Here is a 25,356-nt window from a genome sequence, read left to right on the forward strand (position 1 = left end):
ACATTGTGCTTTATATTTTTCAAACTTTTTGATAACTATTAATTCATTTAATATTCCCAAACCGTAAGAAAAATGAGGCAACTATTACTTAAGTTTTGAAAAAAAAGGAAACTCAGTCCCAGACAGGTTAAATTATATGCTTAAGTGCACCCAAGTCATCAGTGGAACCAGAACTGATGGTCTGAATATTGTACATGCTGTTCTAGCCATACCTACAACTTCATCTCTACAGCATTAGTATAAAAAAAAAAAAAATCTGTTCAAGATCTCAGGATTTGAAGTGGCAACACAGAGAAGAGTACCAAAGGAATAGAACTTTGACAGTATGCCAAATTGCTACAACTGGAAGAGGCCAACCCTGAAGACAAGGTATACTGTTTTATGGTTACTAGTATTATGAGTTACAGGAGTTCAGACCAGTTATATTCCAAATATCTACTTATAAATCTCATGAAAGGCAGAACGCATCTTCTCTCTTAGAAACAATGGGATTAATATCAGGTTCTGCAGAAATTTACCTACAGAAACTTTCTCACCCATAATAATAGATGAACTATGGCCCTAACTGTCACTAAACCAAGTTTGGAGTTTTACGGAAAAAAGCTACGCAAAGCAGGAGAGAAGACAAAAAGGGCATATTCTCAGCTAAATTTTGAAATCGGCAAAATCTGTCTTTGGTATCTTTCCACATTTATTTCTTTACTCTCTTCCCAATCTTCAGTATGCCCTCTTTCCAGGTCTCCAGGTAGCCAATGTCCCAATCTGCCCTCAACTGTATTAGAACAATTCTATCCAAACATTTTCTACCCCACAGTTTTCCATGTTCCAAAATTAAATACCTTCTCTCATCACAATTTAAAAAACAATGACCCTACAGTCATTATACTGAGAGCTATAGTTCTCTCAGTGCTGCCTATCAGACTCTTAAGACAAAGAATCTGATTCAACTAACTCATGCTAATATGTGAATGACTAAGCTACTTATACCACCAGAATCATTGGCACTTTTAAATAAAGATGCTGAAAGCTCAAAAAATTGTCAAACAGGATAAGAAGCTGAAGAGGAAATAAAATAATGCAATGCAAAGGGAGGATATCTTGATTCACCTGAATGGCTATGGACGCAAGCCAGTTTTAGCTGGGAACCTCATACCAAGGTTAAAATCTCGAATTATTTCTCCATCTAAATTTTTATTTTTCTCCAGCTTATAAAACTGATGAGTTTCTTAAATGGTTCCCACTTCAGAGGACCTAGAGGTAATGCCTAGAGGTAGTCATTTCTAAGTCTGTTGATTTTATAGTGAGTACCGCATATATTTATAATGGATAGTGTTTTATTTGTAGTTATCTCACCAACTCCTAAAAACTGGTTTGATTGCCTTCTTGGTGAGCATGAGACTGAAAAAGTGGGAAATGCCCCTTTAACATACCAAAAAGAGATTACCTGTTCTCTACACCTTTTCTTCTCTCCTTTTACCCTAACTCGTTATCCTCCCATCCTTAATTATTCTGTATTCCACTGAAATTATGTTACTGCCTTCCTTTTATAGATCACAAAATTTTTTTAATTTTTAAGTAAAAGGAGTATCCACAAATATGTCTAGCTCTTAGAAAACCAAAACATCCTTGAGCCCACTTAGCCACACTAACTCTACAGCTTAGGTGTAATATTTTAACCTAACAGTAATTTAATAACTAATATAAATGCCCCATAAACCCAAAAACAGGGATAAGTAGAAAGAAAATATGCTTTGCATCCTTACATGTAAAGGGTCTCTCATAATTCAGTGAGCAACCTTGAAGGAAGCCATTAAATTCTTATAATACTTTAACAGCAAACAGAAAAAATTCTGAACCATTAGAAAACCTCTTCCAAAATATGTCTAGTTGTAATAGTATAATGAATAACATATAAGTTCTTTAGTCAAATATAACTCATCCAATACCCTGGAAATGACACTGCAATATTTTGTACTAATTTTAGATCTCTATAACTTCTTTAAGGACAAAGATATATTTAGCCTTGCTTCTCCCACAGCAATGTATCTCAAAAGGAAAAGAATGAATGAATGGCTATAACTTCACTCAAGGATTTTGATTAAGCATGTAGGGCTACAACAATACTTCTAGAACATTGCTAAACATCACCGCCTCACAAAGCACAAGGCTCTGTGTAACAGACGAACAAAAACTCTAATGCGAGCCCTAGGGATACTTTCGATCTAAGGGAAATTTTTTCAAGGAAAATTTAAAAATTTTTATAAAACGAACACATATATATAATGTAGATTCACAGAAGTATTCAAGTAATTACTAAGAGATACTAGAACAGTAAAAGACAAAGCCTCCCTTGAATACAAAATAATGAATGAAGAAGGAAAGTGATGTGGTGAAGTAGCAGGGTGATGGGGATAGAAGGACGGATGGGGGCATAAGTGAAAATTCTAAAGTAAGGGTAAGTCATGTAGGGTGGTAATTTATATTTTTTAAAAAAGTAAAAACCAAGTAGTATGGACTAGTTGAAAGGACTTGATATATTAAACTTCCTATTAAAAAATTTCTCGAACAAAGATGTATGCTTAGTTATGGCTGATCTTAGTGTAAAAGTTTAGCTGCAAAGGAAGACTTTCTGCTTAACAAAACATATCCTCTATGCCACACTGCTGCACAATGTATCAAGTGAAATGGCTGAACAAAATATGAGGGAAATAAGCTACACTTAAATTCTCTTTACTAGAGTTTGCAAATTACACTACTTTGACATATGAAGAAAACTCACACAAAATTTGCATTTCGATTTTGAAAATGAAGGTATTTTTGTGTGGTGGAACCAAGCCTGAAAAACATCATTGCAGTTCAAATGTCCTTCCACTTTAGAGTGTAATTTTCTAAACTTTTGTCAAAAACTTTGATGTATATACTAGGTATAGTATACCTTAGGCTCAGAACTCAGAAAGCTCTAATCAACATAAACCAAAAACCTCTCACATTTTTTTCAAGCTAAAAATGATGTTTGAGATTAAATAACAGGAACAATAAAAAACTAAAAGGATGACGAAAACTTCAAATGAAGAGTGAAGTACTTACCAATTTGGCCAGCCCTGACTTTAAAAGGAACATCCAATTCACTCTTCAGAAGAAAGAAAAAAGATTAAAGAACATCTTAAATTATTAAGTTCCCACCCAAATCACCTTTCTATCATAATTTAAATACACAATCATCTCTAAGGAAAAACAAAATAAATTTTCTATATTTGAGTAACTCATAAAGGATATGTTTCTCAGCTGAAAAAAAACGTTTTTATTAACTTACACTTGACTTTAAAGAAAGAATTCATAAGAGAAGCAAAATTATAAATAAGAACAACAGAAAAAGAGTTTGTAGTTAAAGAAAGTAATTGTGTAAACTGGTTAGTTGTTTTAGTAAACCAAACCAAGCCAGATGGAAATTCCATGAATTTTTAAAGTAACAGGTGGACACTGCTTATGTGAAATACTAAAAGGAAGGAAAAGGAAGATTCTTTTCACTTAAATAAGTTGAAAACAATATTCTTCAAGTAAAATATTCAGTAAATGAATAAACAAATCTTAAAAGGCAGATTCCCAGCATATTATCTACCATATTAGCATTTACTTTAGATAAGTTACTAACAGGTACCAATCAATAACGATGAACTTTCACTTATCTAGATTCCAAATCACTAGAAAGTTCAAATAACTTTTTTATTCACAGAGTACTAAACAATAACTGATATTCACAATGTTCGCTTGAGTCTTTAAAATAATTTAAAATTCAGCCAGTCAGAATAGCCTTTCTGTTAGGTGTACCTTACATGCCAATACTATGGAAATCTGGCAACTTAAATACATACTTTAGGTAAGAATTAACCAATCAATTAAAATTTAACTAAAAAATAAATAAATAATTAATTAACTAAAGAATCAATTTACCCACTCATCTGATTACTCAACTATTCTAAGTGAACAGAAACTGAACAAAACACTAACAGATTTTGACAATAAACCTTGTTTTAGACCCAAACAAAAAATCCTCACTGGTAATGAGAGAGCAGCTCTACCCTCCAGGGGTTGGGCAGGGGAAGGGGACAAATAAATTCAAGGGTCTTCATATCATACAGGATACCAATGGAAAACTATACACTTCTATGAGTGTGGTCTCACACACATTTTAATCCTCCTGAAATAATTTTTCACACAAAATAAATGTAAAGAACCCATATCAAAGTAAAACCTCACCAAGCTGGATTAACTAGGGAAAGGAGGCTAGTTTGAATTAATGGAGAATATAAATTACAAAATAATTTATTGATTTAATCATAACCAAAATTCAAATTAGGCTAACAGAGTGCAATCTGTCATCTAAGTATATTAGATACCTATACCCTGCAACCACAATTCTATTTAGACTTATTATCTTCTAAAATATTTTCGTAAGTAGAGTAAAAATAGCCTTATTCCAATCTCTAGCAATGGAATCTTAAGTTCTAAAATTTTGGATAAAATTTTTTAAATTATAGCATCCTATATAAAGGGAGGGAAAGAAAATTTAAATATTTTGAGAGTCCACTACTTGCCAGGCTCTACTTTTTATTTTATTCAAGCCACAAAGGTACACAAATATTATACTGTTTTGTATTATTAACTTCGTTCTAAACATGATTAAACTGATGCTCAAAGAAATTGAGAAACTTCCCAAAAGTCACACAGCTGGTCAAAGCCAGAGCTACCACTCAAACCCACGTCGGCCAGAGTACAAGGTCCATGACCTTTCCACTATGCCAGTAACAAAATAAACTGTTACTTCTTGAGTTCTACTCCTAGATTTTCAACATCCAAAATTGGCTTCCATGAGACCAGTCATGGGAGAACTTTGTGTATAAGGCTCTCCTTAATTACACAGTTCATCACGTAGAAATTCAACCAGAGGTCAAAGCTAGGATTATAAAACATAATGTACGTTAATTATAAATCTGACCTATTGATTAAAGAATAAACTCATTCTTAAGACATTTCATAAACTCAAATTAAGTCCAAGAGGCTAAAGACAAAGGGGGGTAGGGGTCTTGGAAGATGGGGAGAGTTTTGTTTTTAGGTCAATAGTAAATGACCCAAATTACTGTCTAGAGCTAGATTCCAAAAAAATCTATTTTACCTCTTAACATTACCACAGTATTATAAGGCTGGACTGCCAATATATTTCAAAAAAATACAATTATTTATTAGATACATTGTTAAAATAAAGCCCTTATTTACCTGTAAAACATTTAAAGATAATTCTGAAGAAAACTATTTCATTAAGACAAATGTCTACTACAAAGCTATACAGTCAAATATATAAAAGGGAAAAACATTATTATTTTCCAAGAGATACTATCTCTATCATCAGTAAAAAAATTTTTTTCCTAAATCTTTAATCTCACATTTTCCTAGAGCAAACAGTTAAAAAAGTAATCCTTCTCTGAGCGACTCAATCACTTCATCTGGCACCTGGTACCAGATACCTAGTAACCAGGGTTTCTAAGAGCTTACTGAATTAACTGAGTACTCAACATAGTTAAAAAAAAAAACAACAAAAAACAACTTACCAGAGCATTTTCTTTTATTTGTAGATTATCTAAAGCCACATTACCTTTAAAAAATAAAAGACAAAAATATGAAGTTAATACACCAAATAGTATACCCTGTCTTAATGCAAAACCAAACACTATGACACTATGCTAAATGCTAAGTGAGCAAAGCAAACTTCAAGAACTTAAGAAGCTACTGGCACAAAAGAGTTGCTACTTATAGATAAGAAGTATTAGTTGTAAATATTTTAGGTTAGCCCAATGCAAAACAAATTACGAACCAGTTAATCAGGCTAACATTTAATGAGAAAGAAGTTGAAACACACCATTGTAAAGCAATTATACTCTAATAAAGATGTTTAAAAAAAAAAGAAAGAAGCTGAAGATTTTCAGACTAAAGAACTTTAGAACCAAAGAAAGTATCCATCATTTTGAATGATTAAGCCAAAATCTCAAAAGAAGGAAGTAAAGAGGTGACTATTATAACAGATCAATTATCCTGTAACCCAGGATTCTTTCCTTAATCATGGTGTCAGTGAATATTTTCTACAAGACCACAGTGTTAAATCTTTTAAAACTTCAAACATCCTACTTTCCCAGTAATTATTGTTTATGGTTCTAGTATTCTTTTATTAGTCCAATTTTTTAAAAGTCTATTCAGATATTAAGTTATAAAAAACTAAAGCCACAATGACACGATTACATGACTCAAATTTTAAACACTGCACTTATATGTTGATACACAATATGTAAGTATTCTTACTTACATAAAAACTTAAGCAAAAGAAAAAGGTTTTCATTTCACTTAAATTCTCTAAAGATTACTAAAACTAAAGTTTCAACACTAAATACAAGTATAAATTATGCAGTTATGCATTTTCTCAATCACTCATGACACATTTATTTTTTAAAAAATATTATGCTTCCTATGCACAGATAACAACTACAAGACTAGATACTAAAATAATCACAGCTGTTATTGCCATATAATAAAGTTCATTTCCTTTGTATAAGCATATTGTAAATTCCTAAGATAAACTTAAAAACTTCAAAAGGAAAGTAAGAGGTAAGAAGCCTCACAAACGTGAAGAAAATACTACAGCATGATAATAGGAAGAAAGCATCTACAATATACTGCAGAAAAATTAAAACCTGAAGTAGGCAGTAACTTCAGAGTCAAAGAGATAGATTAAAAAGTTATGTTGGGGCTTCCCTGGTGGCGCAGTGGTTGGGGGTCCACCTGCCGATGCGGGGGACACGGGTTCGTGCCCCGGTCCGGGAGGATCCCACGTGCCACGGAGCAGCTGGGCCCGTGGGCCATGGCCGCTGGGCCTGCGTGTCCGGAGCCTGTGCTCCGCGGTGGGAGAGGCCACAGAAGTGAGAGGCCCACATACCGCAAAAAAAAAAAAGTTATGTTGGAGATAGCCACATCCACCACAGGGCAGACAGCAGAACCAAAAAGAACTACAATCCTACAGCCTGTGGAACGAAAACCACATTCACAGAAAGACAGACAAAATGAAAAGACAGAGTACTGTGTACCAGATGAAGGAACAAGAAAAAACACCCAGAAAAACAACCAAATGAAATGGAGATAGGCAACCTTCCAGGAAAAGAATTCAGAATAATGATAGTGAAGATGATCCAGAATCTCAGAAAAAGAATGGAGGCAAAGATTGAGAAGATGCAAGAAATGTTTAACAAAAAAAAAAAAAAAAAAAGAAATGTTTAACAAAGACCTAGAAGAATTAAAGAACAAACATTTAGAAGAATTAAAGAACAAACAGAGATAAACAATACAATAACTGAAATGAAAAATACACTAGAAGGAATCAACAACAGAATAACTGAGGCAGAAGAACAGATAAGTGACCTAGAAGACAGAATGGTGGAATTCACTGCCACAGATGAGAATAAAGAAAAAGAATGAAAAGAAATGATGACAGCCTAAGAGACCTCTGGGACAACATTAAGCGCAGCAACATTCACATTATAGGGGTCCCAGATGGAGAAGAGAGAAAGGACCTGAGAAAATATTTGAAAAGATTATATAATGTCGAAAACTTCCCTAACATAGGAAACGAAATAGCAACCCAAGTCCAGGAAGCACAGAGACTCCCAGGCAGGATAAACCCAAGGAGAAACATGCTGACACTCATATTAATCAAACTAACAAAAATTAAAGACAAAGAAAAATTATTAAAAGCAACAAGGGAAAAATGACAAATAACTTACAAGGGAACTCCCATAAGGTTAACAGCTGATTTCTCAGCAGAAACTCTACAAGCCACAATGGAATGGTACTATATATTTAAAGTGCTGAAAGAGAAGAACCTACGACCAAGATTACTCTACCTGGCAAGGATCTCATTCAGATTCGACAGAGAAATCAAAAGCTTTACAAACAAGCAAAAGTTAAGAGAATTCAGCACCACCAAAGCAGCTCTACAACAAATGCTAATGGAACTTCTCTAAGTGGGAAATCCAAGAGAAGAAAAGGACCTACAAAAACAAACCCAAAACAATTAAGAAAATGGCAACAGGAACATACCTATCGATAATTACCTTAAATGTGAATAGGTTAAATGCTCCTACCAAAAGACACAGGCTGGCTGAATGGATACAAAAACAAGACCCATATATATGCTGTCTACAAGAGACCCACTTCAGACCTACATACACATACAGACTGAAAGTGAGGGGTTGGAAAAAGATTTTCCATGCCAATGTAAATCAAAAGAAAGCTGGAGTACCAATACTCATATCAGATAAAATAGACTTTAAAATAAAGAATGTTACAAGAGACAAGGAAGGACACTACATAATGATCAAGGGATCAATCCAAAAAGAAGATATAACAGTTATAAATATATATGCACCCAACATAGGAGCACCTCAACACATAAGGCAACTGCTAACAGCTATAAAAGAGGAAGTCGACAGTAACACAATAATAGTGGGGGACTTTAACACCTCACTTACATCAATGGACAGATCACCCAGACAGAAAAGTAATCAGGACACACTATCCTTAAATGACACAACAGACCAGATAGACTTAACTGATATTTATAGGACATTCCATCCAAAAACAGCAGATTACACTTACTTCTCAAGTGCACACGGAACATTCTCCTGGATAGATCACATCTTGGGTCACAAATCAAGCCTCAGTAAATTTAAGAAAATTGAAATCATATCAAACATCTTTTCCAACCACAATACTATGAGATTAAAAATCAAGTACAGCAGGAAAAAACATAAAGGACACAAACACATGGACGCTAAACAATACATTACTAAGTAACCATGAGATCACTGAAGAAATCAAAGAGGAAATCAAAAAACACCTAGAGACAAATTACAATGAAAACACGACGATCCAAAACATATGGAATGCAGCAAAAGAAGTTCTAAGAGGGAAGTTTATGGTAATAAAATCCTACCTCAAGAAACAACAAAAATCTCAAACAATCTAATCTTACACCTAAAGGAACTAGAGAAAGAAGAATAATAAAAACCCAAAATTAGCAGAAGGAAAGAAATCACAAAGATCAGAGCAGAAATAAATGAAATAGAAACAAAGAAAACAATAACAAAGATCAATAAAACGAAAAGCTGGTTCTGTGAGTAGATAAACAAAATTGATAAACCTTTTATCAGACTCATCAAGAAAAAGAGGGAGAGGACTCAAATCAATAAAATTAGAAATGAAAAAGAAGTTACAAAGAACACTGCAGAAATACAGTGTCATAAGAGACTACTACAAGCAACTCTATGCCAATAAAATGGACAACCTGGAAGAAATGGACAAATTCTTAGGAAGGTATAACCTTCCAAGACTGAACCAGGAAGAAACAGAAAATATGAACAGACCAATCACAAGTAATGAAATTGAAACTGTGATTAAAAATCTTCCAACAAACAAAAGTCCAGGACCAGATGGCTTCACAGGTGAATTCTATCAAACATTTAGAGAAGAGTAACACCCATCCTTCTCAAACTCTTCCAAAAAATTGCAGAGGAAGGAACACTCCCAAACTCATTCTACGAGGTCACCATCACCCTGATACCAAAACCAGACAAAGATACACAAAAAAAGAAAACTACAGACCAATATCACTGATGAATATAGATACAAAAATTTTCAACAAAATACTGGCAAACAGAATCCAACAACACATTAAAAGGATCATAGGGCTTCCCTGGTGGCGCAGTGGTTGAGAGTCCGCCTGCCGATGCAGGGGACACGGGTTCATGCCCCGGTCCAGGAAGATCCCAAATGCCGCAGAGCGGCTGGGCCCGTGAGCCATGGCGCCTGAGCCTGAGCGTCTGGAGCCTGTGATCTGCAACGGGAGAGGCCACAACAGTGAGAGGCCCGCGTACCGCAAAAAAAAAGGATCATAGAACATGATCAAGTGGGATTTATCCCAGGGATGCAAGGATTCTTCAATATATGCAAATCAATCAATGTGATACACCATATTAACAAACTGAAGGAGAAAAACCATATGATCATCTCAACAGATGCAGAAAAAGCTTCTGACAAAATTCAACACCCATTTATGATAAAAACTCTCCAGAAAGTGGGCACAGAGAGAACCTACCTCAACGTAATAAAGGCCATATATGACAAGCCCACAGCAAACATCATTCTCAATTGTGAAAAACTGAAAGCATTTCCTCTAAGATCAGGAACAAGACAAGGATGTCCACTCTCGCCACTATTATTCAGCATAGTTTTGACAGTCCTAGCCACGGCAATCAGAGAAGAAAAAGAAATAAAAGGAATCCAAATCAGAAAAGAAGAAGTAAAACTGTCACTGTTTGCAGATGACATGATACTATACATGGATAATCCTAAAGATGCCACCAGAAAACTACTAGAGCTAATCAATGAATTTGGTAAAGTTGCTGGATAAAAAATTAATGCATAGAAATCTCTTGCATGCCTATACACTAACAACAAAATATCAGAAAGAGAAATTAAGGAAACAATCCTATTCACCACTGCAACAAAAAGAATAAAATACCTAGGAATAAACCTACTTAAGGAGGTAAAAGACCTATACTCAGAAAACTAAGACACTGATGAAAGAAATCAAAGATGACACAAACAGATGGAGAGATATATCATGTTCTTGGATTGGAAGAATCAATATTGCGAAAATGACTATACGACCCAAAGCAATCTACAGATTTAATGCAATCCCTATCAAATTACCAATGGCATTTTCTATAGAACTAGAACAAAAAATCTTAAATTTGTATGGAGACACAAAAGAGCCCGAATAGCCAAAGCAATCTGGAGGGTAAAAAACAGAGCTGGAGGACTCAGACTCCCTGACTTCAGACTATACTACAAAGCTACAGTAATCAAGACAATATGGTACTGGCACAAAAACAGAAATATAGATCCATGGAACAGGAGAGAAAGCCCAGAGATAATCCCACACACCTATGGTCAACTAATCTATGATAAAGGCGGCAAGGATATACAATGGAGAAAAGACAGTCTCTTCAATAAGTGGTGCTGGGAAAACTGGACAGCTACATGTGACTGAATGAAATTGGAACACTCCCTAAAACCATATACAAAAATAAACTCAAAATGGATTACAGACCTAAATGTAAGACCGGACACTATAAAACCCTTAGAGAAAAACATAGGAAGAACACTCTTTGACATAAATCACAGCAAGATCTTTTTTGATCCATCTCCTAGAGTAATGGAAATAAAAATAAACAAATGGGACCTAATGAAACTTAAAAGCTTTTTCACAGCAAAGGAAACTATAAACAACAGAAAAAGCAACCCTCAGAATGGGGAAAAATATTTGCAAATGAATCGACAATGGATTAATCTCCAAAATATATACACAGCTCATGCAGTTCAATATTAAAAAAACAAACAACCCAATCAAAAAATGGGCAGAAGACCTAAACAGACAATTCTCCAAAGAAGACATACAGATGGCCAAGAGGCATATGAAAAGCTGCTCAACATCACCAATTATTAGAGAAATGCAAATCAAAACTACAATGAGGTATCACCTCACACAGTCAGAATGGCCATCATCAAAAAGTCTACAAACAACAAATGCTGCAGAGGCAGTGGAAAAAAGAGAACCCTTTTATCCCGTTGGTGGGAATGTAAATTGATACAGCCACTATGGAGAACAGTATGGAGGTTCCTTTAAAAACTAAAAACAGAGCTACCATATGGTCCAGCAATCCCCCTCCTGGGCATATACCAGGGAAAACCATAATTCGAAAGGATACATGCACCCCAACGTTCATTGCAGCACTATTTACAATAGCCAGGACATGGAAGCAACCTAAATGCCCATCGACAGACGAATGGATAAAGAAAATGTGGTACATATATACAATGGAATATTACTGAGCCATTAAAAGGAACGAAACTGGGTCATTTGTTGAGACGTGGATGGATCTAGAGACTGTCAAACAGAGTGAAGTAAGTCAGAAAGAGAAAAACAAATATCGTATACTAACACATATATGTGGAATCTAGAAAAATGGTACAGATGAACCGGTTTACAAGGCAGAAATAGAGACACAGATGTAGAGAACAAACGTACAGACCCCAAGGTGGTGGTGGTGGTGGGAGGAACTGGGAGATTGGGATTGACATATATACACTAGTATGTATAAAATAGATAGCTAATAAGAACCTGTGGTATAAAAAAAATAAATAAATTTTTTAAAAAAAGAAATAAAAATAAAAACCAATACAACAACAACAAGTTACTCTGGAGGCAGAACCGACAAGATGTCATCACTGATCAAATATAGGGATAATACAGTAGTCATGGAAAACTGACATGTTTGAGAATTGGGAAAAAATCCTTAAAACGCATTATATGTATAAAAATTATATAAAGTGGAAAAATATTCCTGGGTTTAATTCTGTCAGATGGCAAATTACAAAAAATTACAAGTGGGAATTCTACTCAGGCCAAAAGAATTGATCTGCACAGAAGCTAGTGCATATTTGAAGGAATCCAAACCAATTTAACACGATCTAAGACCATATGGAGACCTGTAAACTTGCTCATGAATTTTGATTTTCTTACCCATTAATTTTCAACTAGTGGGTCAAGGGTCACCAGGACTGCTCACAAGTAACCTGCTGTAGATATGAGGCATTTTCTAATAATTATTAAGGCACTAATATAATAAGCGCCCTCATAAAAAGCACACTTTCTACTGCAGTGACATTCTCACTCTTTAATGAAGTAATAGATGGTATTTAACATGTGAAATACTGAAAACTACCAATATGGCTAACAGAGCTAAACAAGTATATTTAGAAAGGCAGATAAAAAACGGTAATGGCGATTAGTGCTAGGAGGTAGAATTAAGGATTTTTTATTAATGTTCTTCAGTATTTTCTAGTTTTTACAATAAACATGTATTACTTTCATGTTAAAAACTATTATACAAATTGTAATATGAAATGGGGAACAAAACAAGGTAAATTCTAATGTCAATATGACCTCAATATATTTTATATAAATTCTTTCTATATTTACTATTTACCTTCTCTACAGACACATAAAAAAGATCTATTTCTACTACTTAGAGTCCAGCAAACAAATACATACTTCCTCTCTGAAAAATGTGAATGTTACCTAACAAACAGTAAATATAACAATGAAATAAGAATGATACAGTCTATGAATTATTTGCACTGAAGGGGGAGCCACTAGTCCTAACACAAAGAAAGGGGAGGAACAGCAGTGTATTTCTGCACCAGGGTAAAAGTGCATTCATTCATTCAACCAGTAGATGCATGCCTTATCTAAGTAAGGCACTGTGCTAAGAAGTACTCTTCCACTAAAATGCATGCTTTTCTGCAGATACAGAAAGCAGACTCCCTCCTAAATATCAACCATCTTATATTTAACTCAATACTAAGGAAAAAGTTAAGATTCAGCTTTCCATTTCTATTCAAGATAACATAATTCTATACACATGCAAATAACTTGAATAACTATAATCAGATCACCCTGGGCTAAGAACACACAGAGGCCATAGGAAGTTCCTGAAAACCTAGAGGAAGGGTAAATATGTGTCTAATCTTTTAACAATAACCAAAACAAAAAAGGCGAGGGGAGAATGACTAATAATTGTAGATGGATAGACTTAACTCTGCCAGCAAGGAAGGCACTAACGCCAATCCCACAATCAAGTGTCCCTAATCCGATGAATTTCTAAAGAAACCAAGGTGAGAGACAAGTAGAGAAATTCTGTGAAATGATTTCCTTCTATGATGGATTGGCAACCCTAAAGGATGACAGCAAGCAATAAGTGTAGTCTGGCTTCAGAAGACAAAATTTCTAATTTTTAACCCTGTATGATACTCATAAATAAACAGAAACATTTTGGATGAGCATACCTGACTAGAGTCACATATACAGTTTCAAAGCTAATCTTGCAGGATATTTTAAGAAGTATCTTACAAAAGTAAATCCTGGATCAAAATTTATCTAATAATCTTTACAAATGAACCAGAAGAGGGGAATGAAAGTAAATCCATTAAATTAGCAAATAAAACCAAGGCAAGAAGAGTTGGAGCCATCTCAGAAAAGTTCAATAGAAAAAGAAATGGTTGCTAAATTACAGAAAATAACAAGGTTAGTATATTTATGAATAAGAATCAAATGGTACTGGCATAATTTGGAACAAGCCCACCTCAGTCGAAGAATGGCTTTTAAAACACAAAATGACCTACAAAATAAATGCAAGAAATACAGTGCTGATGTTAAATACCTCCAGTCAGAAATAACCTATCTGAACTTTCACAGAAGTTTCACTACACCTGTCTTATGGCACTTAACACTTAACTATTTAAATCCCCAACCTGATCATAAACTCCTTATTGATTCTCCTCATAGTAGTACTCAGTAAGTCTTGACTCAATTAATTAGAATGCATATTGTACTGAAATAGGAATGAATACAATAAGAACATAAACCTTTCTATTTTAGAAAACACTTTCAGAGCTATTACATTACTTGATCCTCACAGCCTCCTGGTGAAGGAGGCAGGACACGGAAAGAAACTGGGGCTTGGAGAGCTTAAGTGACTGGCCTAAGACTACTGTGTCAATGTAGTAAATGGTTATCCTGATGGAAGATTATGCTTTTTCTGTTAACTAATTCTGGACGCTTTTTGTGGAGTGCTGCTCTCAGTTGGTCTAATTGGGAGCAGTACTTGTTGAAATTAACCGTTTGGTTTTCCAGAAGGAGCTCATAATAGAGGACTTCTTCCAATCCCACCATTACACAACATCACCTTCTTTGGACAAAGACCGGCCTCTGGTGTGGTTGGTGGTGGTTCATTTCGCTTGCCCCACGATCTCTTCAGTTCCATATTACTATACAGTATCCACTTTTCATCGCCCGTCACAATTTGTTTTTAAAACGGAACGTTTTCATTACGTTTCAGAAGAGAATCGCACGCAGAAATATGGTCAAGAAGGTTTTTTTCACTTAACTTAGGTGGAACCCAAATATCAAAGCGATTCACATAACCAAGCTGGTGTAAATGATTTTCAACGCTTGATTTGGATATTCTGAGTATGTTGGCTATCTCCTGTGCAGTTTAACGTTGGACGTTCTCAATTATCGTTTCGATTTGATCGCTATCAACTTCAACTGGTCTACTGGACTATGGAGCATCGTCCAGGGAGAAATCTCCAGAACAAAACTTCGCACACCACTTTTGACACGTTCGATCAGTCACAGCACCTTCTCCATACACTGCACAACTTCTTGTGCATTTCAGTTTCGTTTTTACCTTTCTTGAAATAATAAAGCGTAATATGCCGAAAATGCTGCTTTTTTTCTTCCATCTTCAATATTAAAACGGCTACACAAAAATTCACCAATTTTGAAAACTCTTCTTTTAAATGCATGCTGATGTGAGAGCTGTCACATACAATCTAACAAAATGTTTTCGAATGAAGTTAAAGAACTAAGTGCTACTAGAGCCATCTTACAGAAAAAAACGAACAAACCTTTTGGCTCACTCAATATTTAACCCAAATTAACCCATCCAGACTCATTTTAATAGTAGTTCACAGTAACTTTATCTTGGGAGGGGAAGCTAAGGGAAGGAGAAGAAACAACTGACTCTCACTCTTCCATTTCCCTATTGAAACAGGAAGTTTTGGCAAAGAAAGGTGGAAAGCTGCCATGTCACCACTGAACTTTCTCCTTTTCAAGTACATTTCAGGGCTTTCATAAGAATGAGTAGTATGGCAGAGCCTCCTAGCAGAATGGTTACCCAAGTACCACCTTCCAGCTCTATTTGTAGAAAAGAGGTGAAGTTTTCATTTATGATACTATTCAAGTACGTGGAAAGTTGTTTTCAATAAAATTTTAAAGTGTTGTTTTAAATAATGATAACTAAGCCTAAGTACATTATAATATTGAACTTTTTGTTGTTCATTTTACATACTATAGGACAAGCTAATAAGAAATGTGGCTTTCACTACACCAAGTGTTGGCTGGGAGGAAAGGAATAAAAAAAAATTCCTCAACAGCTTTAGAAACACTTAGATACTGCTATGTTTTATGGATCAAGGTAAAAAGAAGCAGTAAAAAGAAGCAAAGAGGCCTGTTTTTTCTTGCATTCTCAAGCTGCCCTTTGACTACCTGTTAAGACTATATATATACATTTGGATTCGCAAATAATCAGCATGAGGCTGAAACTTTATTTTTCTTGTCGTATTTCATGACTGTGGCTCTCTGCTCACTGGTACCCAGTGAAGAACAGAAAGGAAAGAAACATGATCTGACTACCATTTCTCACCATGAATGCAGAGCAAGTGGCACTACAACTTAATGAAGGAGCTCACGCTGCTCTGGCCTTATTCAAGTCACAGAAGTTCAAAGCAGAAGAAATGACCTTGCCTCACCTTCTCATTTACAGATAAGAAGCTAGTGGTCACTGGTCAGTGACTGCCAAAAGCCAATGAACCAGGCAGTACTGGATACGTAATTAGATCCCAGGTTTCCTCCTTCCTTATCCTGCTGCTCCAACAACATCTGGCAGCTGATGGAGAAGTGTCAGGGGTGGAGTATAGGACAATAGGGTGATAAGCATGGGCTCAGCCTGGTTTGCAGAGCTACAAACTCTGAAGGCACTCCACCTGGCTCCTAATCCTACTGGTGGGCAGCAGGTCACCATAGGCAACTCTTGCACCCAACACATCACAGCCTCTATGTGTATTCTACCTGTCAAATGGAAGTGAGAGCAGCAGAATTCTGAACAGACATCTTCTGATGACTTTTCACAGTAAATGACTTTGAAAAATCAAACTGACAAAGGTTCTACATTGCAACAATCCTACTTAAACTGAATTGCAAAAGATCTGGTGTTTCAACATACCTTTTCAAATATATGTTACTCTTAAAACAATTAAATCCTGGACACTCCAAAAATAGCTAAGAGCTGTGCAATTTATCTCCTGGTACCAGTCTGTGGGGAAAAAAAATCTAGATAAACCTTCTGACCTGCATAGGCAGCAACATGCCCACCAGGCATTTTTCTGAACCTCTGAAAATCTGACTGACAAAATAACTGGCAGATAGTATAAGTACTGTAAGTGTAAACTCGTATGCAAATAGTTTTTTTTTCTTTAAAGAACAGATTTTGGAAAATAAGATATTTTTAGATATGTGGTGTTTAGACACGTGGTGTTAACTCTACACAAAATTATCACACGGCAGAATGTGAAAACCCTGGAAGAAATATACTTAGGAAAATACAGGCATACCTCATTTTACTGCACTTCACTGAGCTTCACACGTACTGTTTTTTACAAATTAAAGGTTTGTGGCAACCCTGTCAAGCAAGTCTATTGGTGCCATTTTTCCAACAGCATTTGCTCACTTCATGTCTCTGTGTCACATTTTGGTAATTCTTGCAATATTTCAAACTTTTTCATTATTATTATATTTGTTATGGTGATCAGTGATCTTTGATGTTCCTATTGCAAAAAGATCACGACTCATCAAAGCCTCAGATGATGGTTAGCATTTTTTAGCAATAAAGTATTTTTTAATTAGGTATGTACATATTTTTAGACATAATGCTCTAGTACACTAAAGAGACTATAGTACAGTATAAACAACTTTAATATGCACTAGGAAACCAGAAAATTCATGTGACTTGCTTTATTTTGATATTCACTTTATTGCAGTGGTCTGGAACCAAACCCACAATATCTCCAAGGTATGCCTGTAAAATAAAACAAGCAGGCTGGTTTCCATCACTTGGCTAGGTTTGTGTATCGTCACTATTCCTGTCAGTATTAACCATTTAACAATTATAATTACAAAGAATTTTCACATGACTTATTTTACAAACACAGAATGTTATTTCCCCATTTTAAAAGGGGGATAAGGAAACTGAGGCTTAAAGAATTAAAATTTTTCTCCCATGTCCCACAGCTAGTAAATAATTTTTCATTTTTCTACAACAGCAAGAATTTTTAAAAAATCATTATGCTTAAATCACTTTTAAAAATACATAGGAGGGCTTCCCTGGTGGCACAGAGGTTGAGAGTCCGCCTGCCGATGCAGGGGACACGGGTTCGTGCCCCGGTCCGGGAATATCCCACATGCCGCGGAGCGGCTGGGCCCATGAGCCATGGCCGCTGAGCCTGCGAGTCGACAGCCTGTGCTCCGCAATGGGAGAGGCCACAACAGTGAGAGGCCCGCGTACCGCAAATAAAAAAAATAAATAAATAAAAATACATAGGAATTTCTTGGCATTAAAAAAAATCTTTAAAGGAATAAAAACAAGAAAAATGATAAAGTTTTCTTTATTTTTCTTCTCCAATTTAAGGCAATATCGACAGTATACTTCCTGATTCTAGACATTCCAATAATTTGCCCCATCCTTCTCACTCTGTAATTTTTTGTTTATTGTGGATTTCATTGTGAATGCCTATATATATATATATATATATGAATATGTGCACAGCACGTTTTTCAAATTATGTCAACACAACATTTTGACTTCTAAAACTACTTCCTGATATCATCCAAGCAAAGACTATGCATTTTTACTGACATGATACCAAGTCACTTCTTAAGACTTCTGTTTCTCTCTTAAGTTATAAATTTCATGAAGCATATAATTCCTCTAAGTCCTTTTTTACTTCCTACTACAACCTGTTCAGCACCAGAAGGTCTCCTATAAATGCAGAATACAATCTCAATATTCCCCTTCGACTAGGGTTTCTCAACAAACATTTTGGGCTGGTAATTCCTTGCTGTGGGGAGCTGTCCTGTGCACTGTAGAATGTAACAGCATTCAGGAGTTCGCCCACCAGATACCACAAGCACACCTCTCCCCACTACGTGACAATCAAAAGTGTCTCAGACATAACCAAATATCCTCTTAGGGGCAAACTCATTCCTGCTTGAAAACCACTGTCATAGGCTAGGCAAAAAAGTATCCATTTATCCCTTGTTTGGAAAGAATAGTAAGATCAGCTGTGTGAAATTTTTGCAGGTTGAATTATTCCCCTCCTCAAGATATGAAAATTTAACAAGAAAAAAAACCTGAAAAAGCCAAACTCTATGACTCATAAACCTTATCTGCTAAAGCAAATAGTTTTCAAGTAAGGTCATAGAAAATTTTAAATTCTTTATAAAACTTGTCACCGTCATAGATGTCACAAATATCTGCTGTTTTCTTAAATAACTTAATAATCCCACTTGTTTACTATAAAAAGTTTAAGATAAATTTCTTCAAAACACAGAAATAGTCAACTCGGGGCTTCTCTGGTGGCACAGTGGTTGAGAGTCCGCCTGCCGATGCGGGGGACACGGGTTCGTGCCCTGGTCCGGGAAGATCCCACATGCCGCGGAACGGCTGGGCCCGTGAGCCATGGCCGCTGAGCCTGCGTGTCCGGAGCCTGTGCTATGCGGCGGGAGAGGCCACAACGGTGAGAGGCCCGCGTACCGCAAAAAAAAAAAAAAAAAAAAAAAAAAGAAATAGTCAACTCACATTTTGCCTTTCTATTTTAATGAGGGAATTAGGGTTACAAAGAAAATATTTGAGCAATAACTGTAAAAGCTCATGACTTATTCCTTCCTTTATGCCTATCACAAAAATAAAAGGCAGCAAAACTTTACAGACGCACAGCTATGGGCTAATAAACCTGATTGGACTTCCACTGGAGGCATTTCCTGAAAGAAATGGGTTTATTTGCTCTGGCCTGTTATAAAGTTGATGTTGGCCATGGGCAGAATACCTTATTGTAAAAAAACAAAATAAATTGTAAGAAAAGAAAGTTTCCTTTCCTACACTTCACCAAAAAAGGGGAAGAATGATGTAAAATTATTATTATGGCATTTTAATTTCTAACATGAAAAAATTCAAAATCCTCAGGCAGTATACTTCACAATTTCACAGTATGTTTACAATTAGAATCACAGAGTATTGGCACTGGAAGGACCCTTAGGTGTTACCTAGTCCAACCCCTAAGTCTTAAAGAAAAAGAAAAAGGAAAATAAGATATGGGAGGGAAGGAATCTTCGAATGTATCCATAAACTTTATTTAATTTTTAAAAATCTGAGATAAATAGGGCAAAACGTTTTAACTTGGGTAAGCAATTCTTAGTGATTACATAGGAATATTATATTTTCTGGTATTTTTTTTCTATTAAAGGTGAAATTAAGATGAAGAAATTAAGGACCAGTGAGGTAAATGGATTGTCGAACACACCAACCTCAAACCCAGGTTTTTCCTAAATGCTAGCCCAGAGCCTTTTCAGATTTCAAGTAGTGTTTACAAACTACAAGAAATAATTTGTTATTATTAGACAGTAGCCTGAAGAAACACTTGATCCCTGCAGAAGGCACTGGCCATTTAATTCCTTAAATGTCTCCTTTACTTCTCTTTCTCTTGCACTAAGTGTGAGGGGAGGGCATGTAAATAAAGTATGTTATTGCTGGGCAAACCACACAGAACCAATAAAAAGATCAGTAAACTACTAAAAGCAGGCTCCTCCGTAATTCAGGGCAGCACAATTGCGCGCGCTCTCTCTCTCTCTCTCTCTCTCTCTATATGTATGTATGGTCCATATATGTAATTATAAATTTTAGGAATCAGATTTTTTTAAAAAGTAAAAAGAAACGGGGGAATGAATTTTAATGATATATTTTATTTAACCTAATGTATTCAAATATTATTATTTCACCATGTAATCAACATAAAAAATTGTTGAGATATTACACTCTTTCTCCTACTAAGTATTTTCAAAACTCGGTGTGTACTTTATACTTCTAGCACACCTCAATTTGCACTAACTAACTAGGCTGCAAGTGCTCCTATAGTGGCTACTGTATAGGACAGATGGGGCTAGGACTACTTGTTGACTGAATTAAAAGTAGTTCCATCCACTTGAGTAGTTCTTTAGATTTCCCTCCAAAGCTGACAAAATGCCCAAAAGTCTTCTGCAGAGTGCAAAGGTATCCCCAGTGTCCCCAAAGCTTAACATGTAAATGGTGCAAATAATTAATCTTTTTGAAGAATGGAGAAGCACACTACAATCTACTTCTATACACAACCCCTAGGGTAGAAGCACTGGTGTAAATTCTTCGGCGTGCAACCAAGCAGCACCTAATGATGATGCTGTTCGTGGCCTGAATTTCTCTCTATCGCTCCAAAACAAAATTGAAATTCCTCTTCCTATTGAGAGAATAAGCAATATTAAGGGAAGCTGTCACTTTCTCAGAAGCTCAGAAGTATTATGAGTTTGAATCCCTACCGACAAGTCTTTCGTAATGATCCTCCCCTGCCTGCCGATCCTTTCCCAAACCCTGCAATCTTAAAGAGAAGCCAGCTCCCGCTCGCTATCAACTGCCAAAAAGATCACTGCAAAACACAATTTCTTTTTTCTTCTTCCTTGGTGCCACTTTGAACGTGTGAGGCCACGCAGCCATCCTCGCTCCACGCGGGATGCAGGGAGGGGTTCTTTATGCTTCGGGGCCAGAGGGGCCAGGCTGAGGGCAGGGAGAGGCCGCCCAGGGTGAGCAGGTGGGACGGGGCAAGGGCTTCGACCTCAGGGTCGCGAAACCTGGGAATCCTGGCAGCCCGGGCGGACACCCCGTGGCGGCGGAGGCCAGCGCAGACCTCCCCACGCCCCGCACCTGCGGCCCAGGGAGGGGGCCCAGCCCAGCGCCCTCCCCGGAGGCGGAGTCGCGGGCGGCGAAGGGAGTACGGCCCGGGCTGCAGCCAGGAAAGGAGCAGCCCGCGGAGTGGGCCCCTCGGCCAGCGCCGACAACCCCAGACAGCCCGCGGCCACGCCCTCTCGCTTACCGCCCCAGATCCCCAGCTTCAGCTGGGACTTGTTCAGGTTCTCCACATAGTCCCCCAGGAAGCGGTTCAGCAAGTCCGCGACCACCGACTCCAGCACCATGGTGGTCTGAGGCGCGGGAGAGGGAGAACCCGGAACCGCCCGGCGCAGCTGAGGGCGGCGACCAGCGCAGCGAATGACAGCCCCCCCCGGGCGCCGACCCGCCCCCGCGGCGCGCCGCACCGCGCGTGACTCGGCCTGTGCGCAGGCGCACCGCCGCCGCCGCTGCTGCCGGGAGCGGGAGCGGGAGGTGCGTGCACTCGCTGCCGACTCGCGGCCTCGTGGTAGCCGCTTCCCGGGCAACCGAGGGTGGGCGGCGGAGCCGGTTTGGGGCCTGCCCCAGAGGAAAGGGATGTTAGAGAAAGAAAAGGGGAAGCCGGAGTTGCTGTGCACGGAGACATCTCTGTGGCCGCTGTGCTTCCCTGCTGTCGCCTTCTGTTGACCTCGGGTCCGCAGGGCTCAATCGTTCCCGCGGGAAGCAGCTCTGCGGCCTCGGAGCCGACCCTATGGGTGCCCGGCGCTTCCCAGGCCTCCAGTGCACCCTGAGCGCCTCCTAAGTAACCACCCCTTCAGGAGGGCAAAAAAGGAGACGCTGCACCCTCCTCCTGCTACATATCAGCTCCGCCTAGGACCATCTCTCCGCTTATTTTTGCTTCCTGAAAACACACTAATAATTCACAAGTGGGAGGAGGAGGAACAGAGCCGCATCATAAGATGGCAGATAGAATGGGAACTGAATGTGCATTTCGTTAACTCGTTCTTTTACTCCCTTCTGTTGCTAAGTGGCTCTTAGTTAACTCATAAGCCACTTCTTAGTTACATACCTCGGTAGGGAAATAAAACGACGTAGTACTTCCTTTTTTTCCTTTAGGTGTAGGTGTATTTATCTCTTTCATGCAATCATTGAACTGTTTCTGGTGTGGCAAAGCTTTGAAAGTGGGGCTTTTATAATGCAAGGACTTTCACGTTAGTAAAGTTTAGCCGCTCATTGACAAGCCAATCCTCTTTAGAGAACAGGACTTCTTTTTCTAAAATTTGTTTCAAAAAACTGTTGAGATACTGTAAACAGACATGAACCTGAGAAATAATAAGATCATTTGTAGTCACAAGTTTATTAAATGCTTTGCTACACATAATGTCTGAAAAACTATGTGTGAATTGCTCTTAAACAACCTTCTATGGACATTGTGTACCCCCAAAATTCATATGTTGAAATTCTAACCCCTGTTGTCATGGTAATAGGAGGTGAGGCCTTTGGGAGATCATTAGGTAATTAAGCAGAGCCCTCATGGATGGGATTCGTACCCTTATAAAAGAGACCCCAGAGAGCTCCCTCACCCCTTCGGCCGTGTGAAGATACAGCAAGGAGACAGATATCTATGAACCAGGAAGTGGGCCCTCACCAGACACTGAATCAACTGGCACCTTGATCTTGGACTTCCTAGCCTCCAGAACTGTGAAAAATAAATTATTGTTTTTAAACCACCCACTCTATGGTATTTTGTAATAGCAGCCTGAATGGACGAAGAGGCTCAGAAAGAAAAATCATTCCTTAAATACAAAATCCATTGGAGAAGAAAAAAAGTCAAAATGTCTACAATTGGTATTATGTAAAATGGATGTAAAAGAAAAAACCAATACTAACCAGTACTGGTGCTATCAGTAACCACCTGCATCCTTCGCTTCAGCACACAGAATATAAAACCTTAACCGTTTGTTTTTCCGAGCTTAGTCACCCTGACAAAATACCTAGGATGTATTTTGAAGCACGTCATACTTCCCTCCACCATCCACAAACAATTAACAGCCAAACCTGGCTATTCTGCTTTGGCCATATTTCCTAAATTCTCTTTATATCTCATCCGAACCATGCAATCACCCTCTAACTGGCCTCCTGGCCTCCAGTTTTTCCCTTCTCCATCCATCTTCACATTGTCACCACAGCTAATTTCCCAAAGCACAGGTGAGCTCAGGTTAGTCCCCTGCTCAAAAAGACCCAATAACTTTCCAGTGTTCAGAAAGCCCTCTTCAACCTGTACCAAACTTGTTTCTAATCTACCCACAACAACCCCTCTCTCCTTGTACATGCACACCAACTATGTACTGAGGAGAATGCAGAAATATATATATATATGTATATGTGTATATATGTGTATTTGTAAATATATATATATATATATATATATATTCTTGTTGGGATAGGCATGCACCAGAAAAAGATAAAAAGTAAACAATGCAAAGATGTATGAATAACACAGCAAGATGATATGAAAGATGCCACGGGCAGAAGAGTATAGTCAAGCAAATGGCACAGAGGAGTAATCTGCTGGGGAAAAGTGGGCAGTACTGATCCTTATGTAATAATTTCTTGTACTTCTTTTTTTTTTTTTTGCAGTACGCGGGCCTCTCACTGTCGTGGCCTCTCCCATTGCGGAGCACAGGCTCCGGATGCGCAGGCTCAGCCGCCATGGCTCACGGGCCCAGCTGCTCCACGGCATGTGGGATCTTCCCGGACTGGGGCACGAACCCGTGTCCCCTGCATCGGCAGGCGGACTCTCAACCACTGCGCCACCAGGGAAGCCCTAATCTCTCGTACTTCTATGGTACTTTACACTTTTGAAAGAATAATGCATGTGCCTGCCTTTATAAGCATTATTCCATCTTATTAATACTTCTCCAGTTATACCTCATGAGCTATCATGCCATTATTATGCCAAGGCATGCATTTTCAAATAAGCCTCATGAAAGATCTGTGAGACAAGTAATGCAGGTCGTCGTATTGTCTTCATTTATAGGAAAATTAAAGTCAGTGATTTACATTAAATTAAATGATTTACATAAAACTACACAGCAAGTGTTTCTTTCCTTCAGTTCCCTGAGCCCTGACACTTTTTCTCTTTTAATAAGTAGAGTTAAATCACCACTAGGTGATTTCTTGCTCTGAAAGGTTGATGACAGAATGGAAACTCTCATGGTGGAAAAATTCAGCTCAAAATTGTCAGTACAAATAATGCTATTACCATAGAAGATAAAAAGCTTTTAAGTTTTAATATTTTACTTTTTAAGTATGTTTTGAGGGATTGGTTATTATGTACACAGAGTAATGCCCCAAATATCCCATACTTCTTGAAAAACTCCTAATCCAAAACAAACCATAACCAATGTTAAGAAACACCATTAGGGCTTCCCTGGTGGCTCAGTGGTTAAGAATTCGCCTGCCAATGCAGGGGACAGAGGTTCGAGCCCTCATCCAGGAAGATCCCATATGCTGCGGAGCAACTAAGCCCGTGTGCCACAACTACTGAGCCTGCACTCTAGCGCCCACGAGCCACAACTACCGAAGCCTGCGCGCCTAGAGCCCG

At 37.7% G+C, this 25,356-nt stretch overlaps 1 protein-coding gene across 1 annotated transcript in view; it reads right to left on the reverse strand.

Annotated features, from left to right (window-relative positions):
* Positions 1 to 22,085, reverse strand: part of VPS13C (vacuolar protein sorting 13 homolog C) — a 172,940-nt gene extending 150,855 nt beyond the window's left edge. Inside the window, exons 1-3 of the mRNA XM_082842024.1 lie at positions 21,958 to 22,085; positions 5,607 to 5,650; positions 3,088 to 3,130 (exon numbers count right to left, since the gene is read on the reverse strand). Of these exons, the coding sequence (XP_082698150.1) occupies positions 3,088 to 3,130; positions 5,607 to 5,650; positions 21,958 to 22,057 (187 nt within the window). The 5' untranslated portion in view covers positions 22,058 to 22,085. The remainder of the gene's footprint in view (positions 1 to 3,087; positions 3,131 to 5,606; positions 5,651 to 21,957) is intronic.
* Positions 22,086 to 25,356: the final 3,271 nt, after the last annotated feature.

The sequence above is a fragment of the Leucopleurus acutus genome (assembly GCF_964270905.1).
Source record: "Leucopleurus acutus genome assembly, chromosome: 1".
Classification (NCBI taxonomy): domain Eukaryota; kingdom Metazoa; phylum Chordata; class Mammalia; order Artiodactyla; family Delphinidae; genus Leucopleurus; species Leucopleurus acutus.